The sequence below is a fragment of the Cydia splendana genome, chromosome Z (assembly GCF_910591565.1).
Source record: "Cydia splendana chromosome Z, ilCydSple1.2, whole genome shotgun sequence".
Classification (NCBI taxonomy): domain Eukaryota; kingdom Metazoa; phylum Arthropoda; class Insecta; order Lepidoptera; family Tortricidae; genus Cydia; species Cydia splendana.
Window position 1 is genome coordinate 21,465,981 of NC_085987.1, and position 19,047 is coordinate 21,485,027.

A 19,047-nucleotide genomic window follows, 5' to 3' on the forward strand; every position below is an offset into this window, starting at 1 on the left:
CGTTTGTCAAAAAAGGACAACCATAGCCATACTGTTGACATGATGGACTTTAAATCAAGGTGTTACCGTTTTAGGTGGTGCCAAGTTGTGTATGTGTGCGTAAAAACGTATATGTTTGCTCTTTTAGGGATGTGAAAAGTCGATTTTAATAATGTTATATATCGATAAACGCTACATAGCGGAACGAAATAGCGATTAAATAAAATAAAATTTGTTTATTTCAGACCATAAAGATCCATATTATTGTTAGCTAACCAGAAGAACTTACATCCTATGTTAGTACTTACATAAAACTTATAACTATTTACTACCTTAACATATACATAATGCGTGCAGAGAGGAACACGGGGCAAGATGGGTTATTTAGCCCTGCCTATCACCACCTCTACCCAGTATTTTGTGAGGCGGCAGTCCAGACGTTCGGACAACGTTCTCAGGAGGCTGTTATCACTGCTACGCACGCGCTTCAGCAGAGACGCTATTCTTTTACGCCTAATGGCGTAAAAGTCATCCACTCGCGCCTCTGCAAACATGCCAGAGGCACTACAGTGCTTCGGCAGTTTCAACAGCATCCTCAGGACGTTGTTGTACTGAACTCTCAGCGTATTATAGGCCCTCTGCGTAAATGTTGCCCACAGACTGCACGTGTAAAAAGTTTGACAATATGCCCTAAAGAGCGTTAACTTTACTTGTGTGTTACAACGTGCAAATCTGCGGGCAACCATATTGCCCCTTACCGCCATAGCCCTCCTCTCGCGCTCCAAATCCATATCGTCTTTCAGATCTCCGGTGAGCATATGCCCTAGATATCTGAAGCTGCCCACTACTTTTAGGGGTACTCCACCCAGCACAATCTTAGGCACAGTTAGCTCTGAGTTATACTTTGGAGCCTTAAAAATTAGTATTTCACTTTTGATTGAATTGTACCTAAGACCATGCTGATCAGCGTAACCCTCGCATATGGCAATCAACTTTTTCAACGCACCTACTGAGGGGCTCAGCAACGCCATGTCGTCCGCGTAACTTATATTGTTAAAACAAGTTTCCCAAATATAGCATCCGACACGCTCATTGCTGAGCCTCCCAATAAGCTCGTTAACATAAAGGTTAAACAAGGTTGGAGATGTTAACCCTCCCTGCCTAACCCCACATAGTAGTTTGTATTCGTCTGAATACACCCCATCCCATCTCACCTGATTGACCTGATTGTTATACCAATATTTTAACAAAACTATGCATTCATTAGGTATTCCCGATTTGGCTAGTTTATCCCACAGTATGTGGTAAACAACCAGGTCAAAGGCCTTTGACAGGTCCAGGAAACACGCGTACACAGGCGTGTTTCTGTCCCTGTAGTACCTGACAGCTTGCTTAAGGCACAATATCGCCGCTTCAGTTGACAGCCTAGGCCTAAAACCGAATTGCGCGTCGTGCAACTTTATATGGCTCTGTAGTTGTGCATTAAGCAAGCTGTCAAGCACTTTAGCCATTATAGTAGCAAGTGAGATGGGTCGATAATTCGCAATATCAGAAAGGTCTCCCGTTCTGTTTTTCGCAAGCGGCACTACAACGGTGCGTGTGAGCTGGTCGGGAAGATACGCGTGCCTTATACAAAGCGTGAAAAACATTGCTAGAACGCGTGGCACGTGTACACCGGCATACCTGAGGTGCTCAATACTGAGACCATCATACCCCGGAGACTTACCCCTCTGCATGTTTTTTATGATGGCTTCGACGTCTTTGGCCATAAAGGTTACAGTGGGGGGGCGATAGTCCCAGCATCCAGCACCCCGGTCGTGTCCTTAATAAGTGGCCTTACTGCAAACGCACGCTTAAAATTATTAGCAATATGTTTTTTATCGCTTTCAGCGCCAACGCTCACAGGGATACCCGGTCTAGCACTAAACTTGTTTGTGTTTTTCCAGAAGGATTTGAAATCGTTTTTAGTCTGATTTGCCGCCAGGATGTCGCTTTTTATCTGATCCTGCCTATCCTGGCACCATTTCAATCGTGACTTAAAAACCCTTCTGGTTTCACACATTTCCTCGTAAATGAATCCCGCAGATGGTTTATTAGCACCTACCCATGCTAAGAACTTAATCCTAGCATCCCTGTGAGCGTCTGCGACATATTTGTTCCACCCCGCTATATGCCCACTCGGTCTGCCTCCCCCCTTCCTACTCGACCTCCTAGCCGCCCCCGTCATTGTATTGATAATGCAGTTATACATACTGTCATGGATTTGTTTATGTTTTGGCTCATAACATACCTTATCCGCACAAGACGTTAACTCAGCCGGAAAGTCAAGCAACTTCAACTTCTCGTGACAGATCGAGTGGTATAGTTGGATTTGCTCCGCTTGTCTCTCACCCCACACCACCCCGTCATATCGCGTCCTGCCAGGATCACATTTTATTTGGACCATATTCATGTCACATTCAATTATAAGTGGCAGGTGGTCAGACCAATACATTTCACAGTTTATCTTTATTTTACGCACTGTTTGCCTCGCTGCTTCTGTTACAATGCAGTGGTCCAACCACCTGTTACAGCCATGGGCTTCACTCGTGAACGTATGTGTCCCCGAGTCAGTGCCCAACATCTCGAGGTCAACGCAAAACCAGTTTTGATTCGCACATAAATGCAGAAGCTCATTGCAAAATAACTCATTAGGGTGAGCATTAAAGTCTCCTAGTACAAAAATCGCTTCAACGTCACTATTTTCAGCGCTAATTGCACTTATTTCGGCCAAACACTCTGTGAACATTGGTAGGTTATCAGGCGCATTTACTGGCATATAGACGCTGAACACTAACATAGACCTGTTCTGCATTTCTATTTTAATAGCTGCCAAGCGCACACTTTCACACTTAATAACCGACACCTGCCTAAAGACTGCTTTTCTCCACAAAATTGCTACGCCACCATGCGGACGGCCAGTAAGGATACCAGCCCCGGCGTCAACCGCAGATACCCCCGTGTACGCAAAGTCCTTGTGCACTGCTCCCAGTATCGGCAAGTCATGTCCTAACAACCAGTGTTCCTGCAACGCCAGGACATCCGCCATCTCACACAATGCCTGCACACCCTGCATCGACCTTTTCACCGATTTGCAATTAAAACTTATTAGCCTGCATAATTGACTACTCATTTTGCGATTCTTTAGCTCGGTCTCCTCTCTCAACGGGTTGCATGTGTGACTCATTACGCCAATCTTTTAATGAGATAAAGCGCCTGAAATACACACCTCTCGGCCACAACGACTCGTCCATAAAAATATCCAGCTTATTACCAGCAACAAACAGTTTATATGAGTGATAGTCTTTTTGTTTACGCATTGTAATTCTAACCAGTGCCACCTTCTCACCCGTCTTATGGAGAATATATTCTTGAATGTCACTTATACGTTGTATATAAATAAAGGCACCTTGTCAATCGCCGCTTTAAACTTTTCGTTCGGTCTGAGTTCCGCGTTTCCTTTACACCCAATAAACTTATTACGTAATTTTCTCCGTTGCACCAATTTCCAATCCTCATCTTGTTCAGGTTGTTTCCACTCACCTTCCTTTCGCACTTGCTCAGCAAAAGATAATTGTTTAACCTCCTCGTCCTGTATTGTTTGTTTATTAAAGGCTTGGCCACATACAGAGCGCGACGCAGCGCCGCGTCCGCGCCGCGTCCACGCCGCGCGACCGCGGCACATGCTAACAGGTTACCGACGTCAAACAGACTGCGTCCCGCCGGTATCACGCCCCGCTTCTGTCGCGCCCCGCGCCGCGCGGCCCCTTGCGTCCGCGCGGCGCGTTCGCAGCGCTGCGCCGAGCGAACGCGGCGGCCCGCCGCGTCGCGCAAGGTCACATCAGTAGGATCGGACGTTAGGCAGCGAGCGGTGCGCCGCGTTCCCGCGCGGCCGCGCCGCGTTCACGCGCGCCCTGAGGGCGAGTTGAGAGCGTGAGGCCGGCGCGATCGGCGCGCGCCCTGTTTGACCAGGCTTCGCGTCGGCATCACGCGGCGCGGACGCGGCGCTGCGTCGCGCTCTGTGTGTGGCCAAGCCTTTACCGTCAGCTGACCGTTGAAGTTCTTATTAATCCATTTCGTCTTGCAAATTTCAACTTTAGGTGCACTGCATACGGTCTTATCACAATCCAAAACCTTCGGACTTAGCGCATTCTCCATTTGAACCGGTTCCGTGACACTCCGTTCGGGCGACGCGTGTAAGGGAGATAACGATTTCTCCTTACTCTCGTGCGATAAGGACGACGAATCTCTCACTGGCCATTCAATCTGCGCGCCCGCTTCTACCTGTGACGACAAGGTCGATTTCGCTCGGTCATGGTCACCGTCCTGTTGCTGGGCCATTGACCCATATCCACCTGGCGATAGAAAACCCATGGGACCACTATTTAAAGCATTTAACAAACATGCACCTCTTCTCGTATTCACATTTGCTCGACCATTCAAAAATGAAGCATTTTTATCACATTGCTGCCACTTTTGTTCTAATTCTTCCACTTGTTTAATCGTGGCATAATTATTCTTTATTTCGTTAACTTCGTACTTAATTCTCACTAAATCTTTTAGCAGAGCCGAAGCGTCCAAGAAATCAAACGTAACGGCCGGCAATTTATTTAAATCTCTCGCCACGAACGTTTGCAGAAGCTCGTCGTCTACCTCACGGAACAATAGCACTATATCCTCCAAATCTCTCTTCACTTTCCCATCCTTTCTTCTCGTAATTTTTTTCCTAGTTTTGTCTTTCAAACTGTCGAATAATATAGATTTAGCGTCCGTTATTTCAGCCTCACTAAAAGCGGTTTCTAAAATTCGCAACATACTCTCGTTGTCCATTAATCCCGTTTTATTTTGAACAAAAGCCAATAATTCACATATAACAATGTCACAGTTCGCACACTTCACCGTTTTAGACGCTGACGATTCCATTTTTAACACCGTTAAGCTGCGCTCGCGCACTCAACTACCCGCCATGCATCCGTTCGCGGTCGCGGTTGCGGGCGCACCGATTAAGTGAAGCTTCAATATCTGGTATATTATATATATATGGTTTACAATCGCGTTCGGTTTGTCATTCGATTATAATCTTCGAGCAACACATCTTGGGAGGGGCCCAAGCGATATCTCACCGTACAAATCTTTCTGCCATTTTTCGCGGGGGGAAAGGTGCACACAGTCGCACTTCTCACACACTTACATACAAAATCCAATCTATAATGACGACACAAATACATAGAAAATGACACACGTCAAAGACAAATCTTGCAAACCTCGATCTCTTTTTGTGTACGGACGAGTCACAAGTGTCACAACACGCACACTAACACATTTTCGTTGAAGAATTTTATTGTGTTCTGAGAGATGAGAAGTCGGATTTGTCGCTCGACCGATCCGCAATTTGTACTGAGCGAGCAAAATCGATAAATCCAACAATGGGGTTGGCAACTGTCAAAGGTTTGCCTAGATGGCGCCATCATAGCTTGCCCCTTTTTCTATGAGATTTGGCTTAAAGAGCTGGCATCCAGGGTATTAAAAAAACAAAAATTTGACACAATTCTAGGGATTGACGGGGCAAGCTATGATGGCGCCATCTGCTTAAAACTTCCACCGGCCAACCCCATTAGCCTGATGACAAATTTTGAAATCCCTTTTAATATTATCGGTACACTTGTATTGGTTCCAAAACACAATATTTCAGCTATACTCATAAAGCCTCCTCCACACTCGTGCGCGAATCGCGGCGCAAAGCCGCGAACGCGAGTGTGGAGTCCTGAACGCAGACCTGCGAAATCGACTCCACACTCGCGTTCGCGGCTTCGCCCGCGATTCACGCATATGGTCATACTCATATTCTCTTTGAATGCGATTTGGATATGGCAACATATTTCAAAGTAAATAAATATGGCGAACCACTGAGTTTAATGTCGTTAATTTAGCGTTACATGCTTTTGATAAATTTTCTCGAACTTCGTACGCTCCATCATAAATTCGGTTGTTTTCTCATATTATGCATCTACGAAAGTAACAAAATGAAATGTGCTATAAACTTGAAAAAATAATGCTGGTGCATCACGTGACCAATTAGATCAATGACTAGCTCGTACCCGTTGTGGAACGTTGGGAACCGGGTGTTGCATCTGACCTCTCTTTCATCTACTGGTGTCAGAAAGTAAGAAAAGATACCTCCTAAACTAGATATCTGCATAATTTTATGTTTATATTGGAACAAGTAGTTAGAGGAAGCTTGGAAATTATTGAATAATTTGTTAGGCGTTCAGTGTGTACCGGTGGTAATTAAATAGGCAAGGGTCTTACGTCTTATTAGATTGTCATGCGCTGCGCCCCGTGGGCGGCGGCGAGCGCGGCGCTGCTAACGTCGCGGCGGAGGTGAAGGAAGGTGGAGTGGAGGCAGCGACAGCCAGTGCGTCTGCTGTCTCTGTCGGAGTGACCGGACACACCTCTGTTGACCTATTTTCTGATTATTGCATTGAAACTTAACTATTTATACTTTAAGGGCGTAAAAGCGAACACCCCCGTTTCTGCTATTAGTACAATTCAAAATAAAATATAGCCTTTGCTTTGAACTATTTCCGACGTAAAAACTGTGTTTTATACAGTGCTTTTGTTTATCCATTTGAACAGTCAAAATGCTGATATTGGTTTGACACAGGTAAGTAAGTAAAATAATTTTTAAATGATTCATCTTGTGCCTTTCAGAGATGTTGTACTTTCCTTTTGATTGTTGGTTCATATCCATTAGTTAATTGGTATTCACATTTACGGTAACTAAATACTTACTGAGTACTTCATTCTAGTTGTAATTATCTTTAAGAGTAAGTACCTTGAACATAAAACTGCATAGATTGATCACTTGTCAATAATAAAACAATGGTATTATCATTCTGCATCAGTAGTTATTAATAAATTGTATCTGTTAATTTCATTAATGAGATTTTTAATAAATAAAGAGTAGAAATTAAATTGTTTAGGTATTATATAGTCTTGGATCAAACAAGTTTTTACAAATATCTGATCATTGAAGAGGTGTTACAGTGCATGTTGTGGATATTTTTAAGCATCTAGTAAATTAAAGAGATATTTAGGTGGTTCTTCATGTAAGTTGGTATTATTATCAAATTATCATATTGCCTGTACCACAATTTAATACATAATGTCTGGGAGACCGAGCTTTGCTGGGAAAACATATAAAAAACTTAAAAATGCGCGTTTTCCCAGAGATAAGACCTAGCTAGATCGATTAAACCCCCATATAGCATATTTCATTGAAATTGTTAGAGCCGTTTCCGAGATCCCCGAAATATATATATCAATAAATAAACAAGAATTGCTCGTTTAAAGGTATAAGATACTCATAACCATTGCCTCGGATTAGGCACATCTCCACAGACTCAGATGCTTTGTGCAGCAATATCCTCGCAAGATACTGAGTGTTGTTAATTTGTTGAACACAGACACCCTGGAGAAACAATGCATCGAGGGAGAGCTAATATGGCTCTCGTAAAATCTGTTCCGGAGTTGGACTTGAAGCTGGTTTACGGATAACAGAAAGATGGAATCAGACCTTCCCCCAGGATCCTGCAACTCTACTGGACATTTGTCCACCATTGGATACCATACCCTACCTGGTAAGAGTTATTAGCATGAGAGCCCATGACGGCCAGACCTTCATTAATTTTGAAAGGCTGCAATGTAGTATTATTGTATGTCTCCTATATATAGGTTAGGTAGGAATGAAACTTGGGTTGTGGTGGCCATGCAGCTAACAGGCCCCTATTTCACCACGGTGACAGGTGCGACAATTCGACAAATGTCACTGTTGCTGACGTTACAGGCATCCATGGGCTGCGGTTACCGCTTACCATAGGGCGGGCCGTATTCCTGTTTGTCACCATCATTGTATTATTTAAAAATAACTTTCTTATATCGGCAAAAAATAGGTGTTTCTCTTGCGAAGTTTATGATGATGATGATGACAGTTGTCACAAGATTTAAATTACTTAAAAGAATTTTCGGTAATTCTTGACAGGAAATGAATTCTCTTTCGGAATTTCGTGACAATTGTCGTGTTTCTTGTGACAATTGTCATTAGCTTCGCAAAATATGTAAGTACTTATTTATTGGCGATATAATGGAGTTTTATTACATTAAAATATTGGTGGCAAACAAGCACACCGCCCGTCCAATGGTAAGCAGTTAGTGCTAGGGCTAAGGCTATATCCATTTCCAAAAAGGTCCCTCATTATGTTCCACACCATGACACCATATGCATATGTGGCTTTCCATAAAGACCATTCTATCAGAATTTCTGTTGGAATTTCACATACAAAAGGTCCTTATTGCACTTGAAGCATAAGGGCCCTACTGTAATGGAAAGCCACATATGTATTAACTATGGTAGTAATGATGTGTTAGGCCTATTGACGAAAGTAGTATTTAAGTAGCCTTTATGGTTAACTGTCAAGAACCATTGTTTTCAGAAACTAATAAAGGGTTGTAGTTGAAGTAAGTATCAAATCCTTAGGTCTGATTTTTTTAAGGCCACACTATAAAAAAATATTCTGTACATGCCGCATGTTTCATACAAAAAAAGAAATAATAAAATCGGCTAAGTCCTAATAGGTATTTAAGATATTAGTTCAAACCCAGAGGGTGCGGCCAACAAAAAGATAATTAAGTAGTTTTTTGAACTACCCTACAGCTGACAACATCTTTCTCGCGTTGTCGCTGCTTTTTACCACGGCTCATGAGAGCCTGGGGTCAGCTTGACAACTAATCCCATGAATTGGCGTAGGCACTAAATTTTACGAAAGCGACAGCCATCTGACCTTCTAACCCAAAGGGAAAACTAGGTCTCATTGGGGTTAGCCCGGTTTCCTCACGATGTTTTCCTTCACCGAAAAGCGACTGGTAAATATCAAATGATATTTCGTACATAATTTCCGAAAAATTCATTGGTACGAGCTGGGGTTTGAAACCCGCGACCTCCGGAATTAAAGTCGCACGCCCTTACCGCGAGGCCACCAGCGCTCCCCTACAGCTGACATATTATATTGTGTTATATTTTAATTTTTTAATGTATCTTTACAAAAGGCAATGTACTATTATGTTGAAAAAACATACATGCATGTTTTTGTTCAGGCCGTATGCACCACTCGGCTAGCACGCCGGCGGGGGTGGACGGTGCAGGAGGGGGCTCGCGGACTCCCCCCGCTACTCCGAAGAAAGGCGGCAAGATGCTGGCGGTCAGGGTGCAGATGTTAGACGACACAATATCCATGTTTCAAATACAGGTAAGGCTAATAAAAAAAACAGCCATAGGCATCAATGAAAGTTTATGTCTGTCTTGCCATCTGTCAGCAGGCTGTATGTCACAAAAGGTGGGTTATTCCTACTAGTTACCACCAATTGTTACCACTGGGAAAAAGAATTTCCAGTAGTTACCACCAAACCGCAATCAAATGGAGACGCCTTCTCTGCAATTTTCTGTACAACACAGTCTGCCGATTTTTGCGGGGGAGGGGCACGTCAAATATATGTAACAAACGTCAGTCCATGCAATGTGTATGACCATTGGTCATAGAGTTTCGATAGAGTGGAACGCCTGTTAATGGCTACTCCGTTTGGTTGTATCCTCCAAGACATAGTGATTTTAGCATTTTCGTCCAAAACATGATGATGATGATTTCACCTTTGCCCATTTGTCAAAACTTCTCAAATGTTGATGGCCTCTGGCCAGACCAGTAGACCTTAAAACTTAAAACGTACCCGAAGCGCAAAAATGCTGAGTGATATGACAGTTTGGCCAGACAGGAACTAATCTTGCTGAATAATGCATCACTTATAAGAAAAACTTAAACGATAAATTCAAAAATAAAATAAATATTAATATTTCAGCCTATATACGTCCCACGGCTGGCCACAGGCCTTCTCTCATGCGCGAGAGAGATTGGGCTATAGTCCCCGCGCTAATAAACGGGTTAGATACCAATAATATTTTTTCGTATAGTAGAAAGTTAACCTGTCAGTCTTGGTTATCTACCTGCAATCTACTAGATATGTACCTGTAATATCTACTGGATATCTACGTGTAACAAGGGCGCAATGTAATTAATTGATTGACGATTGTTAGTGGATTGCGGTGATCGTTATCAAGCGGAGGCTAACTTTACGCCAATTTAACATCACTTATGCATGCAGGTCTTGAAATATTATATTTATATAGGTCGTCAATGTCTATGAGGGATATCACACGCACGCTGACACTTTTATACATATTAACACACGACAGTCCGTCGACAATATTAAAACGAATGAGGAGCCGTGCGAAATCGCCTATTCTTATAAACTTATTCATCATTTTCCTCTCTTTGTATGGAAAAGCGGCCGTCCTCGTTCCTAATTGATCGTTCGTATACGTTATTGCAACGGGATAAGGTTTACCAATGGTCAGTTGAATGTGCTGCTGTTTGGTAGTATTTGAAGATTGGTGTATTTTGAGTTTAGTGTCGCATGCACCGGAAAGGTACATAGTAGGGACACATAACGCTTATTGCACTGTAAGGCTAAGCATATGCTAAGACGCAGGCGACGCAGTTCACGCAGCGCAGCGCAAACCAGGTGGCCGAAATATCGTTATCTGCCTCTCTATCGATCGAATAGGCAAGAGTGATAGAGAGGCAGAAACCGAACTTTCAATTTTCATGTTTCGCGGTAGACCCCCAGATTATGTAAAGTATAGAATGTCCTTTATAGCGCAAGGACGTTCCAGCTTCCAGCGAAGGAAGGGGAGGCCACGCGCACTTACGAGTAGGTACATCGTTATTGGACATGAAACTGTCAGCGCCATTCTAAATTTAAAATTCTTTTCGCCTTTTTTTCCTGCTTTTGCATTCGCTCTTCTTTAAATTCGATACTACCAATAACTGTTACATAAAAGTAACGCAAACGTGTAGCTTAAAATTATTTTTGTATAACTTATGTATAACTATGACAACAAAATGACTTCATCAGTGGTTTACGTGCCCACTCACTGGCATAACAAAAGAGGTGTTTTATTCTTTGAATAGAGTATGACTACATAATATATCTGCCATTGAGATCTATGAGACTATGTCTCGCGATGCCGTCACGCTTCTATTCTTCATAGCAGTGGAGCCAAACTTGCAAAATTACCTTTATATTCTCAATAACGACTGGTATGACGATTTTCATACATTTGGTCTTTAGCAGGCAGTTGGAATTTGTAACAATAGTTAACCAAGGGATGAAAGCCACTTATTTCAGTCGAGATAGTAACAGATAGTTTAGAGATAGAACGCAGAGAGTAGAGTGACTGAAATGGTGCCTTTCACCCGAGTTAAACATTACTTTTAATTTCGAATACGAGGAAATTAAAATGCATGTGTACTTAAAAAACATGACTAAGTATAAACATTTATACTATTTCTTGAGGGTACTGTTAATTAACATTTTAGGTAAAAATATAGTTATTTTATGGGTTAGGGAGTTAAATATTAGAGATGCAACGGATAGGCCTGACCATCGGCCGAATATTCGGTATCCGGCCGCCGAAACTATACCTACATTTCGGTTTTCCAGGTTCGCATTATGCAGGTTTAGACCTGTTTCGTAGTGAAGGTTCGCACGGACTCATTTCTAGGTTCGAAATGAGTGTGCATGCAAGTGAGTGGAATGTTTAAATTGTTTTAAAATAATAAACAAGTACAATTATAACCGTGACTGTTTCTTATTCCAATTTTGTTTACTCCGAAATCAAGCATTGTTACTATCCGGTATCCGGCCAGATGTTAAAATTATGGCCGGATACCGGATAGTAACCGAATATCCGGTGCATCTCTATTAAATATTATAATAGAAATAGTACAACAAATCCATTTAAACCCAATTGTTATTGTATATCGTAAAATGTAAAAAAAAATACCACTACTGTCACTTTCTGCTCACATCATAGATAAACAATAACCCACTTTCAGAGCATGTCTAAGTTTTTGGCAAATTTTCATTTTTGATACAAGCTTTTCTCGCTGACTGTACCTACTTTTCTTACTTTCAAGTAATACTCATCGAGACAAACCCCTAACCAAGGCCCCAACGTTGTCTGTTCTCTTTGACGGCGCAGCAACTAGTATCATTTCTCTCTCCTTGCTCTTTTAAATATGCCGTTTGTCAAAAAAGGACAACCATACTGTTGAGAAGATGGACTTCAAATCAAGGTGTCCCCTTTTTAGGTGGAACCAGGTTGTGTATGTGTGCGTAAAAACGTATATGTGTGCTCTTTTAGGGATGTGAAAAGTCGATTTTAATCATGTTAATATCGATAAACGCTACACAGCAGAACGAAATAGCCATTGTTTGAAGCTTCAATATCTTCGTTAAACATAAACATAATTGAAATGCTAATGGATACTGAATATATTATAATATAATAAAATAATTCAACTATTGCGGAACACATATTTTAGTAGGTATTTATGTATTTTAATTAAATATCTGAACTTTCCCTTCGTTCCCTGCTGGGGCGTGACGATAAAATTGTGATCTGATAACCACAATAAAGAATAAAAGCGTTTTTGTTCATTTTAGGTATCGTTAAACCTTTGAAGTAAAATTAAAATTGCAAGAAATGTCGATAGTTTATCGATATGACTTTATCGACATGGCTACAGCAAGGTGTTTCCACATTGTTAATCGTACACTAAACAAAAGTGGTCCCAGTGACAGCTCGCTTAGACGTAATCTTTGTATAATATATATCTATGCCCCTAACACAATAAAATTAGGTTACGTTGTTTCATCACAGTGTTCCTGTGGCCACCTCCTGCCACTCTCCATCATCAGATCAGCTGGATGGTACCATAATATTGCATTATCGCCCGACTTACATATGTATGCAAATTTTCAGAAATCGTTACCCAAAATAATTAAATTTTGCATCCAGAAAATGGGTACCATTTTGAATATTTACTAAAATAAAATAATTATCTTATTGTTGGGTTTTTCTTTCAATTACTTACAATTACAATATTAAAAATGTGTTCCTTGTGACTTATGATTCGCACCATCAACAATAACAACGAACAAAGTTGCAGAATTTATACCTAACATTGATTGATTACAGAGACTTCGACCAGGATCGATTCCCGGTTATGTATGAGAGATTAAAAAAATTTGAATGCCATTATTATTAAATCTAAAATCGAAGCCATGGTTCCTAAGAACAGATTTCGCTATCTCTCATAGTTTCTGACTTCTCCATACTGACCCATTTGGATTGATCACCCTGTATACTGGTTTCAGATTATATTTTCAATGAATAAATTTCTACAATCTGACGGATACATTTAACTTAATGAAAAAAAGCTAAGCAAGTCTTCATACAAAATATTTGATAAGAATTGTTTTGTGCCTCCTGTAATATTTGGTCAGGTTGAATTACGAGGTTTGCGACTTTAGCCGACGTTATTCTATATTAGATACTCAAAATAATTATTTATACAAGTTAGATTTTATTTACTGGAACTTGAATATCAACCATAGTTGTAAGTTATTTACTTTTTCCTTATGTTTCGACATTTTAAATAATAATAACAATTACTTACCTATTCCTAGAAGTTACTACCCGCTTATTGAGTAACCGACTCAAAAAATCCTGTGGTACACAGTATGTAATGTCAGCGTTTAACGGCCATCGAGACAGTCAAGTGCTGTCTCATAGGAAGCTGGCATTTAGCCAAATGTCTCCAGATAGGCTTCGCCGGCAGCGTCGATAACCCCAATAGCCATATTGTTAACTTGCCTGCTTTAGGGGAGGAATCATTTAATATTGGTTGCTGTTACTATAAGGAGCGATTTCGCTCCTAGTTCAATTTATGCTTAATTTTGTTAGGTGGGTAGTCTAGGTACCTATTATATAGGAATGATTAGGAAGCATTTTTGGCGCACCAGCGATAGTATGGGTCACTTCAAATGTCTTCTATATTCAATGTGTAAAACTGACATTCGATTATCGTTTTTAAACCGTAGGCCAGGGTTAAGTACTTATCCCCTTATTCATAAACGTTTACTAAAGTTAAGAAGCCGATAATAATCGTTTGTCCCTTTCCATCATACCAATACGTCGGAAAGGGACAAACGATTATTATCGGCTTGTCAACTTTAGTAAACTTAACCAAACGGAGTGGTCATTAACAGGCGTTCCCCTTTGTCAAAATAGGCGGCCAATGGTCAACCCCATCTCAACCAGATGTATGGACTGACGTTAATCTGATATGGCTATGTTTACGTTACGTATACATTTGATGTGCCCCTCCCCCGCAAAAAACGGCAGACTATTTTGTACCGAAAATTATAGCAATGGCGTCTCCGTTGGTTATATCCTCTAAGGTTAAATACGATCATGAATATCTTCGAGCAACGCCGGCTTCCGACACGTCGGAAGGGAGGGGCCCAAGCGATATCTTACCGTACAAATCTTTCTGCCATTTTTTGCGGGGGGAAAGGTGCACACAGTCCCACTTCTCACACACTTACATACAAAATCCAATCTGTAATGACGACACAAATATGTACATAGAAAATGACACACGTCAAAGACAAATCTTGCAAACCTCGATCTCTTTTTGTGTACGGACGAGTCACAAGTGTCACAACACGCACACTAAGACATTTTTGTCGAAGAATTTTATTGTATTCTGAGAGATGAGAAGTCGGATTTGTCGCTCGACCGATCCGCAATTTGTACTGAGCGAGCAAAACCGATAAATCCAACAATTACATGAGACTAAAATATAATAGTTGTGTTTAAATGTAATTAAACGTATGATATGTAAAAAAAATATTACATGTGAAATGTAATACCTTCTTTTTGTAAATTTGATGTCCCCGACCTCTTTTTACAACAAAAAACCGAGCAATTAGGCAATTTTTCTGCTGCTGTGTTCACGCGCGCGTCTGGCCTCGGTCTAGTGAAAAATCCGAGCGCAACTAGTTTTATTACCCGCGCTAGATCAGTTGATCTTGTACCTAGGCAGAGGGGAAATAGTGCGAATGCCGCCTCCCTTCCGTGTTGCTCGAAGATGAATATCATTAAATACCTAACTGTCATACCTGTCACTCTTATTTTCTTTGACAAGTGACAATTACTAATCAAAACACGTTTACTTCATAAATACTGTGGCAGGTGATTGATAATGATAACCAAATAGGCGTAGGGATGTGACGACCCCATCGCCCGCTGGTTTTACCAGTGCAATCAGTCAACGCAGGGCAGCTTGTGGCGAGCTGTTGGGGATTAGCGACCTCACGTACCCGAGTGCTCCTGGAGAGTTCTGTTACCCGCAAGGAGGGTGGGTGGGACAGGATTCTCTGCCTCTGGCTTGCCTTAGCCGGCCGGCCAGAGTGGAGTCGTTAGAGCTATAAGCTCCAGGGGTGGAAGTGAAATATGCATAAGACGCGAGTTGGCACAGTGGCTGTTAACAGCCACTGGGTAGAAAGCGGCGCACACCTCTCGACACCCCTGAGCCGCTCACACCGGTGTTGCCCTTGAGCCATCCTAGATGTCGCTTTTTGTGGGGGCCCATCTTGTGAGGGCGAGTCACCGTCTGCCGGAAATAAAATTGCATACCGTTTTATTAGGCAGGTGTCCGGTTTTTTACCCCATAGCTCAGTTCTTAGTCCATCGCTTTCACCCAATAACCTAGTTCATTTTAGATTCCATCAACTCTCAATAGTCCTTACACCCTGGCGGGTGCTGCCTCTGCGTGCGTCCCATGACACGGGCAAGGGCAGCCTCCGCTCGGTGTACCCCTTACATTTCATTAAAGTGTCAAAAGGGCCTCTACGTGTTGGCTTCGGCTCCGCGCACGCCTCCCAAAGGTCCGGAACACCATTGTTCCGTGATGGGAAAGACATACCAAAGAGAAAAATGTTTATCTGAAATTCTTTGTTAATCATTACGAGTATGTTAGGGTAACCATATAAAGCCTAAAAAATGGGATCAATCAAAACTTACAAATAAATATTTTTGATTCTTTTCAAAGCATGAGACTTCATTGAGGGGCTTAGTGTAGGGATGATGTGTGTAAAACATTGATTTTATCTACACACATGTCATTAGTGCTCTATAATGCGTTCAGAAACCGTAGGAAATGACAAGCTTTATTACAACCAATTTTACTATGAGAACTTTCTTATCTGTGGTAGTAGGAAAATTTGTACTTTAATGTACATAACGTTATAGATTTTTGTAGGTTATGAGTTTAAATTTGGAACAGCAGTCAAAACTCAAGTAGGTCTCTATTCTAGTATCCATAGATATTAAAACAGTTATCGATAAGAAACGTCAATTTAGTATGTTTTTTAAATATAAACCGCACGATATTTGATCTCGAGTGACATGAGAATAGGGACTTCATTATTTTGTCTAGGAGAGGTCTAGGAATTAAAAAAAACTACGGATGTGTGACATGCGTCAAAAAAGGTTACATTCACCGCCATTTGACGTACAGTTTATCTTTTAGTTAGTTTTAAGTATGTGTTTAGATAAAGTAGTGTATGTAACTGTACATAATTAGGCATTAAAACACTCGTGTGATCCTATTAAGAAACTCACTAACGTTCGTTTCTTAAACCCACACTCGTATTTTAATACCTCTCATTATGTAGCAGTCACATAAACTACTATTGTATTACCAATTTGAAGTGAGGGTAACTATAAGTATATCTTGTTTTTTTTTTTCAATCTGGGCCTAAAAACTTGTAGTAGTGAAGCCGGTGTTTTGTGATGTCTCTAGTAGAGCCGCCGGCGTCGCTGGGTTGTCGGGGGCATTTCTATAAAATATTCACATCTAACTAGCCTGTTCCCAAAAGTCAAGGAAACTTTAATCATAACATTTATAATCCATTTATCTAGAGTGGCTCATTAATATTGTTCCCATAGAGATCACAAGGAGACTGTTTTAGAATATTAGTATTCGTACATGTAGGTACATGCCATTTAAGTGTCAAATTAAGTAAATAAACCCATATATGCGCAGAAATATTATTTGTTGAACTGAGAGATTTCTCTTACAGTCGTTCGTGGGTTTTTTCAACAATTAGTTACCATTTAATAGTTTTCATTGATTTTCGGATCTCAACTCTCAACCTATAATATTACGCTCAGTATGGCAATAAAGCTATCCTTAAAAATGTTCATTTTCAAGGCTCAGGCTGGCGTCTAATAAAATGAAACTGGCGACCTCTGCCAGCTATCAGTTACGGTAAATTAGCATTAAACAACTGACCATCGAGCCGTGTAGGAGGGGACGCAGCGCTTTATAAATAAAACGCGAGCCGCAAATTGGAAGACTTACGACTTCCAGCAACACTTTTATCTCATTACCTCCATACTAGTAAGTGTTTAGGTCAGATACATTCTTGTTTCAACGTTTTATATGTATGCATATGCTTACTAACAATTTACTGAACACCTACCCAAATACAGATGTAATTATTAATAATTGTTTTCCATCGTATTTTCTCGGTGACGTTATTTGTCATGTTACTTCAGTCAACCTCGGTACGTTTTGTACTGAGACTGACTGAAATAGCAAGATACATTCGTACGTTTCCGTGAAAATACGATGGAAAATAATTATGCATTACAGCTGTAGGGTAGCTTCATCTATCAAAATTAAATTAAGTAGGTGCAGGGGGCAATTTAGACTGCGGCGTAAGATAAAGATAGTTTATTATTCAAGTAGGCATATTACAATGCGCTTATGAACGTCACATAAAGCTACACCGGCTCCAACCTCCGTCTCCAGAAGATTTAAGTCCCCCCTCAATTGGAGGAGGGTATCCCAATGTGGGACCGGCAACAAACTCGGCGGGACACATCTTTTCAAAACATTACAAAAAAATACAATTTAAATTAAATTACGATAGAATACATGCAATTACATACAGTGGGTATTTTTCTTTATAGAAATTTGATTTAAAAATATATATGTGTATAAAATCATACAAATACTAAACTAAAATTAATAAAAGAATTGAGAATATATATTACATATATAAATCTGACTGATTGTTTGAAATACCTACTTACATCAAATATTTGATGTTCTTTCTTACCTGGGCTGTGTCACCTATAACTTTACCCATAATACAATGGTAATTTAAACTAATCGAAATATCTTCCATGATTTACATTATTAACTAGAGCGGCATATATATCCAGATAGCGAAAAAGACGTGTTGTGAGTGACTCTAATAGTTGAAAATTAGTTAATAATGTAAAACATGGAAGATATTTCGATTAGTTTGAATTGCCCCGCAGTCTAAATGCATTTACGTGTGTTTATATAGTTATTTACCATAAAAATACGAATTTATTGTAAATTACGAACTATTTTGTTGTAAAACATGAGATTAATTTTTAAATCCAAACTTAAAATCTACCTATAGTTTTATTATAATGTATGTCACGTGATCGAAAATGCCGACCACCATTTTTTCTCGTGAGTGTCGTAACTGTAGCAGAAACAAGTTTTAAATTTGTAACAACGACGGCGAAAAGTTAACAGTGCACATTTGACGTTTCTTTCCATAGTTTCTTTGTTACTGCTATTATGATTATGACTAGAGATGCAACGGATAGTTGTTTGGCCGGATACCGGATATTCGGCCTGACCAGCGGCCGAATATCGGGTATCCGGCCGCCGAACATTCGGCCTGCGGAACTATACCTACATTTAGGTTATACAGGTGCGCATTGTGCAGGTTTTGACCTGTTTTGTAGTGGACGTTCGCGCGGACTCATTTCTAGGTTCGAAATGAGTGCGTGTGCAAGTGAGTGGAATGATTAAATAGTTTTAAAATAAAAAACAAGTACGATTATGACCGTGACTGTTTTTTATTCCAATTTTGTTTACTCCTAAATCAAGCAATATTACTATCCGGTATCTGGCCGGATAGTAGGCCACTATCCGGTATCCGGCCGGATGTTAAAAT

At 40.7% G+C, this 19,047-nt stretch overlaps 1 protein-coding gene across 7 annotated transcripts in view; it reads left to right on the plus strand.

The window, feature by feature from the left end:
* The first annotated feature begins 5,944 nt into the window (after positions 1–5,944).
* Positions 5,945–19,047, plus strand: part of LOC134804688 (FERM, ARHGEF and pleckstrin domain-containing protein 1) — a 91,354-nt gene continuing 78,251 nt past the window's right edge. For 3 of the 7 annotated variants that reach the window (XM_063777807.1, XM_063777803.1, XM_063777805.1), the window contains exons 1-3: positions 5,945–6,181; positions 7,485–7,658; positions 9,172–9,323. In XM_063777807.1, the coding sequence (XP_063633877.1) occupies positions 7,583–7,658; positions 9,172–9,323 (228 nt within the window). In that variant the 5' untranslated portion in view covers positions 5,945–6,181; positions 7,485–7,582. Of the gene's footprint in view, positions 6,182–6,305; positions 6,683–7,484; positions 7,659–9,171; positions 9,324–19,047 lie in introns of those variants that run through there. The other 4 variants (XM_063777811.1, XM_063777808.1, XM_063777809.1 and 1 more) reach the window with 3 other exon arrangements.